This window comes from Centruroides sculpturatus, unplaced genomic scaffold (assembly GCF_000671375.1).
Source record: "Centruroides sculpturatus isolate CEXI.00-Female unplaced genomic scaffold, Cexi_2.0 scaffold124, whole genome shotgun sequence".
Classification (NCBI taxonomy): Eukaryota; Metazoa; Arthropoda; class Arachnida; order Scorpiones; family Buthidae; genus Centruroides; species Centruroides sculpturatus.
This window is the reverse complement of record NW_019384390.1, coordinates 412,422-424,909: the sequence shown is the minus strand read 5'-3', so window position 1 is coordinate 424,909 and position 12,488 is coordinate 412,422. Positions and strand designations below refer to the sequence as shown.

The following is a 12,488-nucleotide window of genomic DNA, read 5'->3' as shown; positions in this document are numbered from 1 at the left end:
ATTGTTTACTTGAGAATACAACAGAGAATAAACTGCCCAAATACCCTTAAACAAAGGAAAAGTACGTCCTTTATGAAGGCATAGAGCCTTTACTACATGAAAATGAAAATTAATGAATACACTGTGTACAGTAATTTACCTGATAAGACAGATCTCAGAAAAATACTTTGAGGCATAAAGCTGTCTATAATGAAAATTAATTAACTAAGGATTTTTTTTGCCCTGCCAAGGTGTGGCCGAGTTATCCGGAGTGCCGGGTTATCGAGTGCCGAGTTTGAGGCTCTACTGTATTAATAATTTTATACAACTGTTTTTAACTGTCACAGAGTGCAGTAGTGCACTATAGTAGAGCTCAGCCACATGTGTAATGCTAAAGTGCTAACTTTGACCTTATTAATCGCCAAAATCAATGAACTGATTTGGATAAAATTTATTGTTTTCTTTTTATTCAATTAAAGCAACGTGACACATGGACAATCTGCCAATGGAGAATGCCTCCCAGGAGGTCTTTTAAGGAAAACTGGCCCCTATGTAGGTGTTATTGAGGAAAACTCCACATGACCAGCCCAATGGCAAGGTGTGAACCCACAACTAACTACTAGTGTTCAGTGATTTCATCCACTTTACCATTGGTGGGCTAGATGAAATTTAAAATATTTATTGTCCATTTTGAGCACTATGGACATCTTAAATTTTGAATAAATTCATTGGCTTGCTTTGGACTTATGCAATCAGCATTTTATCACCTAGATTTACAACAAGAGAGAATAGTGATATCAAGCTAACAAACAATCTTGCATATGTTTAATAGCTCTTTTGAGAGCTGACTGCCTCCTAGGTGTCCTTTTGAAAGTTTTATTTTAAAATATTGAGTATTTATAAAAATAATAATCATTTTTTAAATTTTAATATATTATTGGTCAAACAGCTAGCCTGCACTATCATGTCATGTGATATCATGACTATGTTTTGCAATTACTTTTAATTTATTAATTAATACAAGTCTAATAATTTAAAAATAGAAGAATATTTATAAAATAATGTCCCATTTTACTTTTCTAACTGTTACATATATATAACAAGAAAAGTATTGGAATTGTGCCGAATTTTACCCTCAGTTTTCTTTTCAAATCACGATCGAAACCCTCCCAAACCCAAAAAAGTAAAAAACTTGAAAAAATTTTGCATGCACATGTTGGTGTCTAATTCACTTAATATCTCAGGATGGGATAATAATGAAAAAATAAAATTTGGCATGGTAGCTTGTGTTTAAGAGAAATTGATGCTATTAAATTTTGATGGTAAAGGTTGAGGGAGTAAGGTGATAAAAGGGTGTTGTGTTATTTCATGAGAGGGTTTGGACTTAAGAAGATTTCACTCAATAGCATTTACAATTTTTTCAAAACTCATAAAAAGTTTTTACAACAAAATCTCAACAGATGACACTATAAATTTTATTTATTTGAAAAGTTATTTTTTAATAGTCAGGAAACTTAGGCAACTCATTGTTGAATGTTTTAAAATTTTGTCATATTATTAGTCAACTAGTTTATGTGACATGATGCACTGCAGGCTATCATATGACTGTTAAGTGAATATAATATCATAAAAATTTTTCTATTATAAAGCTAAAGTTATTGATGACTGAAAAATACTTGAAATCCTATAAAAAAAACTGATAGAACCAGTTTGAAAAGTAAAACTAAGTGAAAGCATCTAAATAAAAGAAACTTAAGAAAACTGGAAGCAGATTTGTCAGTAAGACTCAACATGTGAATAAAGTGCATGTTACACAGATTACAACTACAGGAAATTTTAAATGAAGCAATGTCACACTGATTATAAATTAGGAAAACAAGCATCATCACAAAAAAAAGCCTTCAAACTGTACTTTGTTCCTTCACTAATATTGCTTGAAGATTGTCTAACATTCAGCCAAATTATTGCAGGTACAATGACTTTAAGGCACTAAATACAACTTGAAGCTTTTTGTAAAAAAACAAATTTAGCAAGGTCAAATTTGCTTTTGCTACATATATGTAAATATCATACTCCCAATTTTATTTGACATGTTAAAAATTTATGTAATATAAAATTATGATTATCAGATTATGTTGCAGATTTTCAGTAAATCTGTTTACATTCTTAGAACAACCTTAAAGTTTAGTTGTTTGCTCTCAACAAAAGAAGAGAGTCAGCTACTTATCATATTTTTTTCCTCAGCATACATGGTATGGTTTAACGAATTTATTTTTCCCCCTCAAGTGAATTAATTAAAAAAAGATAATCGTTAGCATATTCTTTGAAAACGTAAAAAGGGAAAAGCTGGGTGCTAGTCACTGTTTTGGGGACAGGTCTGTGTTTTGGGTGCTAAACAATTTGACAATGAGTGGGTCTACTGCACTAAAACTGATGTAGTTTGTCTTTTTTACACTTTGCCCCTTTCAAAAACCAAGTGGGTGCAGCACCCAAAAATCCTGACTCTAGTTATTACCTTTCAGCATAGTTTTCACATCACTTATGTGAAACAGCTACCAACAAGCAAGACAACTCATGCATGGTTTACACAGTTTCAAGAATCTGGTTGCTTGTGTATGAAGAAATTGACTGGAAACCATCCATATTGGAAGAAAACATGGAGCACATGCAACAGACCTTCCAATGCAGGCCAAAAAAAAAATCTACCTACTTCTATAGTTATGAACTTGGTATTCCACAGAAAACTATATAGAGGATTATAAGAAAGTGGTCACAGTGTAAAAATCATACCAAATGCAGCTTTATTTTTCCATAACACCAGTTGATCAGAACATCCAGCTTGACTTCTGCACTCAATTCCAGGACTTGCTGCAGATGCTTTTGTAAACAGGTTGGTGTCAGTTGTAAAGCCATCTTTCATGTAAACAGTAAAGTGTACTGCTGTAACATTTAAGTTTGGAGAACTGAAAACTCATGTATGCAGAACATATGCATAATTACCCCTAGATTAATGAGTTCTAAATTGTTTAGCATGAAAAGATGTACAAGCCATTCATTTTTGCAGAAATCACTGTCACATTTTATCTGGATGATGACAAAATGGTTGATGCCACAGCTACAAGACCACCCAATTTCATATTCCAATATGATGGAATCCAAGCAGACACACTGAATTGTGTTTGGCAGGAACTAGATTGTTGCATAGACAAATGCTATGTCACTCAAGGTGTGCATATTGAGCATCTGTAGGGATCAAAAAACTTTGAGTTTCTACATGCACTGTTACATGTTCATTGAGATGTCTTCAATGAAACATGTAGTGTTTTTTCAAAATAGAAATAATCTTTTTGGCTTACCCTGTATAATAATTTAACCATCTACTTTTACCAATAACTTATTAATATGAACAATTATAGGTTTATCATAGCATTTCAGAAATAGCTTTTATTTTGCAAATCTTATGTATAAAAAATACTAATTACCATTCCAAAAATTTCCTATGGATATCAATTGTCCTTCATTTGTATAGAAGAATCTAAAGAGAAAAAAAAAACTCTCAATTAAATTTCAAAAAGTTTTGATTGTAATAATATATGATGATGCTAGATCTAATTTCATATAACACTTGTCTCAATCTATTTGGTATATTTCAAGTTTCTAATTTGAAAATTTTTTTGAGAAAATTGAAAAGGAATTATCTAACATTTGATTTAGCAACATCTTTCCAAATATTACTAATATTTTGTTTTATAAAAGTTTTAATTTGTCTTTATACTATACATTAGCTAAATTTTCAAAATATAAAAATTTTATAATAATTAACAAGTTTAGAAATAAAATTTAAAATATAGCTTTCATTAGATTCTGAATGTCAGAATACAACAAACAATAGAATTTGTCACAGAAAATTTGTATTAAATAGTTAAGAAAGTTCAATGATTTCATGTGTCATTGCCAATGGCAGATTTATTAATTAATAGATTACTGATTTATAAAATGATTTGGGAGTATTTAATAACAGAGGTGTTAAACAATCACTAAGCTCTACTATAAAAAACAAAGCTCAAATTTTTCTTAAAACACAAAATTATATGTTTCATAAAATTTTATAATTAATAAATAAGTCGTAGTCCCTAAACTGCATACGTGCCTGGCTGTGAGTGACTCATGTATTTAAGTGACTCGTAAAACACGGAATTCATATAAAACAGAACATATCTATCATGTTATGGGGGGGTCTATTGTATTTGCACTCAACAGTCATTTCATGTTTGATTTTAGATTTGAATAAAAAACCCCCAATGAGCGAGAAAAAGCAACCAAAGCATTTTGCATTTCTTGTTTACTCTCATAATACTTTGCATAACCTCAAATTGATCAATGTCCAAATTTCTCTACAGACCACCATAATTTTCTTGCAAGCCATCAGTGGTCCACTGGTTGGTGACCACTGTTCTAGATCTCTAAATGCAACTATTTTTCATTATAGCTAAACATAAATGCATTAAATATGTACTTCACAATATTAATATAACCAACTCTTTTTTTCTTTAATTTTAAACAAAATATATTAAAGAAATCCAACAACTAATGTATTTTTTTTTAGCCATGTACATTTAAGACAAAGTTTGATTTTTCTATAATCAGACATTTCTAAGAAAACAATATGAAAGTGTTTATTTTGGCAGTAAGCTATAACATTATAACATACTAAATAATTAGCAAATGTTAAAATTAATTAGAACATAAAAAACAAATAATTTCTAAAATAAAAATTTTTTTTTTACTTTTTACCATGGAATTTTTAAACTAGAATAAGTAAATTGTTATATGTTATAATAAAGTACTTATCATTTGCTATTATATGATCAAAATATATAAGAAATCGATCTTAATTATTTCAGACATTATAGATACACACATACAATAAATTACACTGTATGATTTAATGTTAGTTATTTTGATTAAAATATTTTAATCTGTGATATATAATCCAGCAATATTTTTCAATATTGTCAAAGTAAAAATATTTTCAAATAAGCCAAACTCAAATCAACTCATTCCTTTGAAATACCTGTAAATCCCAAAATTATAAAAACAATATTAATTTATGATGAAACAATTAATTTATTCTAATTATTCCATAAAAGTCATTTTAAAATACAGTGAATAAATTTGAAATATATCGTACTTACTTATAAGCATATTTCTTGATTAAATCACGAAACCAAACTTTAATGATATCTGTATCTATCAATAAAGAAAAACTGAATTAATTCTGTAATTAATTATTAATAAATATGGATTCAATTTTTTAATAAAATAATTAATAAGTCAATATATATAAATAAAATAGATAAATATTTTACAAAATACTGCCATACTTCATTTTAAAAAGATTTCCTTCTTTTCAAGGTTTAGAACCTTCATATAATTTTATTTTTAATGTGTTCATTTTTTTAAATATATAAAACAATTAAAAAATGGATCAAAATACTTAATTCACAAATGACAATCTCAGAATAATACAAACAACAACAAATTTAATCAAAATATAACAGTTGCAATTTAAACCCTGTTAACAAATATTTTTCCAAATAATTTAAAAATTTCATTAATTTAAGAATTATTCTATCACTAGCAGATGAGCCTGGCATTGCTGAAGCAAAAAATAACAGCAAAGATTAAGATTATTAGATTATTTCTTACTTCTAACATTTCCTAAATGTTATCAATCAAATATTATTATTATATTTACAAAGGTTATCTTATGTAAGAGTTTGTCATACTGAGTACCAATCTAACACATTTTAAAAATTCTTTAAATTGTATACCAGTAGAGGAAGAAAGAATTTTTAAAATGAGTTAGATTGGCCATTCAGTGTGATAAACCCTTACGTAAGATAACTTTTGTAGTTATATGAATAAAATACTATAATATAAGAAACATTTACATGAAAACTATATAAAGAGTTTGGTTATTTCAGCCTACCGTTGTCATATTTATTACAATACTTGGATGGTATGAAATGGCACAATTTCGTTGGTCAAGTAGATACCAATTGAAAATACAATATCTTTAATTTTTTAAGATATTTTTTCCTAATGTTATGATAACTTTAAGAAACTGTACCATTCACAGCCAAATATCAAACAGTAATCTGTCAATGAATCAAATTTTGCAGAAAAAAAAACTTAGCACAGTTGAAAAGCACTTAAATCATATTTTGTGCTGTCTGGTAACCTTTTATTATATAATTTTCCTATTTGAATGCCATTATATTGCTGGTCCAATAGAAAGAAGGAACTGTTGCAAAAAGGGGTTGAAGTAATTTGATCAAAAGTAGTCATTGACCTGGCTCCTGGCAGAGATGATGGTCAATGACAACTACTTAATACTGGTTTACAATTAATATTTGAAAAATGATCCATGTTAGACAGATTGTGATTAAAGTTGCTAACCTTAACGTCTGAAAGACTTCCTATAAAAACTTGTTTAAATAAAAAAAAATCTTGTAAAAAATGCTAGAATAATTCCTTTTATGTGATAAAGTATTTAATTTTGGCAACAGATTATATAAACTATATGGGAAATATGTTCTCATAAATATTGCAATTATAGAAAAATTATCATGCAGCAATTTGAAAAAACTGTAGATCTATAAATTCACACTGTCAACCCCTGCCTGTCTATCCTTCCTTAATCTTGAGAAAGGAGTTAGATAGATGAAAGTCATAACTGGATATGAAAAGCTTATGGACAGGAGGCCCAAGTTAACTATATATCAATATGAACTTTTGGATTGAACTGTAAGTCATGTTACTTTGATTCAAAATGTTCCCCTGAATGGAGTTGGATAGATGACTGACATAACTCTATTGCTAACAGGAAAAGTATGATGTACAGGGACAAGACCATGACTAAAAGATTTGAAAACATTGTTGAAAAAAGTTGCAGCCTGGCATTGTGATGATGTCACAATAAGTAATCACTCGTTAAAATTATTTTTGTTTATTTGGTTACACATGAGTGTTCTGCCGAGGGAAATGCATCCCAGGAAGACTTTTATGGGATGCTGGACCTTATTTAGGTGTTACTAAAATGAAGAAAGTCCAGAAAATTCCACATGGCCAGCCGGTTTGCCATATGGAATTTTCTGGACTTTCTTCATTCTCTTCATTCAAACTCTGGTAGTTAGTTTGTCCTGTTGGCCATGCCGGAACCCATGATGAACTAACTACCAGAGTTTGGTGTTTTTATCTGCTTGGCAACTGGAGGGCACTTATTAGAATTAAAAAAGTACCATTCAGAAATGAAAAAATCCAACCTGTTAGATGTGGAAAATTAAATAGTTATATACTTATTATAGACTTTTCACAGGATAATTTTTCTAGTTCTTACCAAAAATAGTAAAGATTTAAGAAAAAACTGTTTTGAAATACTAAATTTAATTCATAAGAGATTCATAAAAGATACTAATTTTAATTCATTTAAAAATAACATAAAGGTCAATTAGGAAGCTAAAATTTATTTAATTCATCTAAAGTCATAAAACAAAATAAAACTGCTAAATAATATAAAAATATTATAATTATTATAAAGAGAGAGAGAGAGAGAGAAATGTAAACATTATGTTTAAATGAATAGATGAAAATAATTTAAACTGTTATAGTAAGTCTATATAAATAAAACACACTTGCATAATTTAGGATAATGCCAAATAAATTTCATAAAGTCAATAAACTCAAAAATTACCATAAACTAGTTATTGAATTGTCATCAAATAATAAATAAGACAGATAAAGATTTATTTCGATAAACTGAAAACAAATGGTTTAAAATACAGTTGAACCAGTCTATCTCAAATCTCATGGGAATAAGAAAAAAAAATTTGATATATAAAGGTTCCTATACAGTAAATAACTTAGTAATAGGTCAATAGGTTTTGGTTGGAGGTATGGTATTTTATTAATACAATAGCAAGTACAGTACACACCTGTATTATATATAAATAAAAATTTTTTGACATACCTTAACAGAAATAGTTTGTCAAAAGTTTCTGATACCAGACTTTCTTCAACTAATTAAATGAGAGCCAAACTCATGGCCAATCAGAGAAAAGCAGCATTAATTGCAACTATGCCAGAGATGTTTCTCAACTACAATTTATGCTATTAAAATGTAGTCACTGAGCTTTGACATTGTAATTGACATATCAGTCCATAATTTGAGATATAGAGGTTTCAGGAGAAAATTGCGTGAGATAAACACAGAAGATATATTGAATTTAGGCTGAAAATGCAGAGGAAAAAATACATTTTGAGATAAAGAGGTTTTTGAGATAAACATGTTTGAAACAGACAAGTTCAACTCTATATAGAAATGATATTAAAAAAAGTTCTCTGTTATGTTTTTTGAGTACACATTGAAAAATTATTATGACATTTATTTCTGTTCTTATTGTTGGAAGGTAGAAGAAAAATAACAGTTCGAAATTTTTCAGTACAAAGACGACAGAAATGATAAGAAAATGGGCTGCAAAAACTAATTTTAAATCTAAAAAATTTAATTTTAAACTGGCATCAATGCAATAATCACATTATTATGACATTTATTTCTTTACTTATTGTTGGAAGGTAGAAGAAAAATAACAGTTCGAAATTTTTCAGTACAAAGACGACAGAAATGATAAGAAAATGCTTTCTTACAAACGTGGGGTGCTAAAAGTGACAATAGAAGGAGCGTAGTTTATCTTCTTTTCAGTTCCATTAGTTTCGACACGACAACGAAACAGGTTGACATGAAGTTGCTGGTTCTACTTGAATATAAACGATGTTAGAGAACACTTTACCATGTTACTATTTATTACTTTAAGATACGCCTTCCTTACGTTTACAATAAATAAATAAATAAATAAGCAAAAAAGTCAGTTTACAATCGTGTTTACAAGGGGAATATATTAATAATTCACTATATTTGCTTTTTAAAGCACTCGTAAAGTTTAGAGGTTTCTCTGTGAGAATTTCTACAAAGTCAACTGTAAATAATTTTTTATGGTTAAAATTCTTTAAGATATTTGAATAATAAAAAAAAATACAACGTGAACGCTTTTATCCTCTTTCACAGGAAATAGTTCAACAAATAAATAAAATATTAATCGCGCAAATAAGCTTATCGCGCTCATTTAGTTTTTAGATTTATTTAAAATTTTCAAACTTTCAGTTTAAAATTTCTCAAGTATTAACATTTATTNGAGGCATAAAGCTGTCTATAATGAAAATTAATTAACTAAGGATTTTTTTTGCCCTGCCAAGGTGTGGCCGAGTTATCCGGAGTGCCGGGTTATCGAGTGCCGAGTTTGAGGCTCTACTGTATTAATAATTTTATACAACTGTTTTTAACTGTCACAGAGTGCAGTAGTGCACTATAGTAGAGCTCAGCCACATGTGTAATGCTAAAGTGCTAACTTTGACCTTATTAATCGCCAAAATCAATGAACTGATTTGGATAAAATTTATTGTTTTCTTTTTATTCAATTAAAGCAACGTGACACATGGACAATCTGCCAATGGAGAATGCCTCCCAGGAGGTCTTTTAAGGAAAACTGGCCCCTATGTAGGTGTTATTGAGGAAAACTCCACATGACCAGCCCAATGGCAAGGTGTGAACCCACAACTAACTACTAGTGTTCAGTGATTTCATCCACTTTACCATTGGTGGGCTAGATGAAATTTAAAATATTTATTGTCCATTTTGAGCACTATGGACATCTTAAATTTTGAATAAATTCATTGGCTTGCTTTGGACTTATGCAATCAGCATTTTATCACCTAGATTTACAACAAGAGAGAATAGTGATATCAAGCTAACAAACAATCTTGCATATGNAAATAAGAATTGTTTCTTGTTTCATAAGAAACAAATTTTTAATAGAAAGTAGATGTAAATAAAATATAATTCAGTTTGAATTACACTATAAAATAAAATTTCTACTAGTAATATATTTTGTAAATAAAACAAAGTGCTGACAAATTATCCAGATAAAATATTTATTGCTCAGAATTTTGCGGTGTTAGTTGGTACTCCAATATAACTTAAAAATTCATATTTAGATATTTATTGGAACCTATGGTAATTATAGGATGCATTTTAGCATAAAGTCCTCATCAACAGCTTTTGGCAACTAAAAGACAGATGTTAATGAAGGTGCTTGGCAATTCATATATTTTAAATTTCTGTAAATATTTCTAACAAGTTTTATATAAGAAGCAAAAAAGATTAAAACACTTAAAATAGCATGCATGAGATTTGTCTAAAATACTGTATTATTATAACCTATTTTGTTTTGAATAAAACAAAATTGTTTGTTTTCTTTGTTTTGAATAAAATTAATTCTTATCTGGGAGAAAAGTGACAAACATACAATAATATATATATTATTGTATGTTCACTGTATGTAAATAAAAACAGTTTAGATTTAAAACACAAGAAAATGGAACGTTTTCTTGCATTCTAAATCATTCAATTGAAAGTTCATAAACTAAAGGATGGTCATAAAATATGACTAAAAATGTTACTTATTAAAAGTTTTTGCTGCTCTAAACAGTTGAAAGTGACTTGAGATAGCATAAACATAAATTCCATACTTAAGTGCAAATCATTCCATCAAGCTATTGTAGATACATTTAAATCAATTTCTAAATATTTTGTTAAACTATTCAGAATAACTTGTTTCTCAACATATAATTATGTTATATTAATACAATTCCAGATTTTGACAAAAGTTTTTGTTAAAGATTAGATAATGATGTTTTGGATCACTGAATCAGCTATTTATTTATTATTCAGATTTAATACTGTGCCATATTTACATCTACATTACGACTTAAAAGTATGAATGCTTTGAAATGACTTAAAATTTTCAATCTTCAAACTGTTTTGAGAAATGAAATGTACTGAATGTATATTTAAGACTAAACTTCCAATCTTTGGAATTTTTCAAGTTCAGCTCACATTTTGAAAACATTAAAAAATCCAAATTATCTAATCTTTAGAGATTTTATTTAATATATATCCCCCTGAAGATGAGCTGAAAAGCTTAAAAACACTGATGGAAATTTACAGAATGGTTACAATCACTCACAATAAACAAGTCATGGCTTTAGCCTGTTATGCCACAGAACGCAGGGTGATAGCAAATCTAGGAGAAGCTAAATTAATTTAAAGTCTTTAATGAAAAACATATGAAGAGAACAGAAATCCTGGAAATTTATCCACAAATTTCCAGAATGTGTTTTTGAATTCTGCCACACAAGGGTATATGTCTTGGCAGCCATTAAGATACTGACAGAAAGTAATAAGGGCCACACACAGTGATATAACCTGTTTAGAGAAATTGAAAGAAGATATAAAGAATGAAGAAGCTAGGGGGAAGGGGAAATAAAATGAGATAGGAAAGAGGGAAAGGGAGTAACTGTAGGACCCATGGGGCATCAGCAACATATTTACTAAAAATGTAGACAAAGTACAAGGTTACAAAAATAAAATAGTATAAGGTTATTATAAAATATGTACAATGACATTACCGTGAGGAATTTACATAGTACAGAGCACAGAATGTAGCCACTTAGGTGTAGGTACACAAAATTTAGGTATAGCCACTGAGTACAATAACAAGAGAGCAACAGAGTAACCTGACAATATTGTAAGCAATAATACCAGTGGAAATACAGTAAAATACAGGAGTTACATGTTGGATATGACAATAACACAGGATGCAGGATGCAGTACATACATTACCCATATAATAGTAGTAGCAATATTCAAAAAAAAAGTCCCAGTTACAATAGTTGTACATATAAATAGATTAAAACAATAAAATTATGTGCAGAATAAAGAACAGAGAACAAATAAACAAAATGTCCTGGGATGTCAATAAGAGTCCAGAATTTGAAGATTCGATTGTTGCAGTGAGAACACAAGCAGGAACCAGAAGACCAGGGAGACCAGGCAGAGTTAGTTCAGTTTGTTTATATCATGAACAAATTCCACAAGAGCCCTGTAGATACTTTTATTATCCATTAAGATAATGCTAAGTTGTTAGTATAGGTCTATAATTTTTTGTTTTTCATTGGCAAAATGCCTTATAATACCAGTTCAGGTAGATGATATGCAGTGCTTGGTTGCCATAATAGCCAAAGGGTTTTTTGTAAGTGGTTTGAAGCTGCATGTGATATACACAAAAAGATGATGCATTGAGAATGTCCATCTATTCGGTACAATTGCAGATGTGAATGATGCTGTTGGGACCTTAACAGAGCTGTAGAGTATGTCAATAAGTGCAAAAAAGTCAAAGTAACCATACCTCTAAATGTGACCCTTTGCGAGATATTGGTCCCCAAAAATCAGCCGCACACAATTGCGAGTTGCACTGTGCATTGTGTGTTCTGCTAAGAGTATCGTGTTTAACTATTTAACCAAAGTAACTATGTCAGCTTTGCATAGCCCA

The 12,488-nt window shown here is 29.3% G+C and overlaps 1 protein-coding gene across 1 annotated transcript in view; it reads right to left on the bottom strand.

The window, feature by feature from the left end:
• LOC111618206 (lysosomal thioesterase PPT2-A-like) overlaps nt 1-12,488 on the bottom strand; it is a 46,490-nt gene that overhangs the window by 17,514 nt on the left and 16,488 nt on the right. Inside the window, exons 4-5 of the mRNA XM_023359689.1 lie at nt 5,175-5,229; nt 3,462-3,514 (exon numbers count right to left, since the gene is read on the bottom strand). Coding sequence (XP_023215457.1) covers nt 3,462-3,514; nt 5,175-5,229 — 108 coding nt within the window. The remainder of the gene's footprint in view (nt 1-3,461; nt 3,515-5,174; nt 5,230-12,488) is intronic.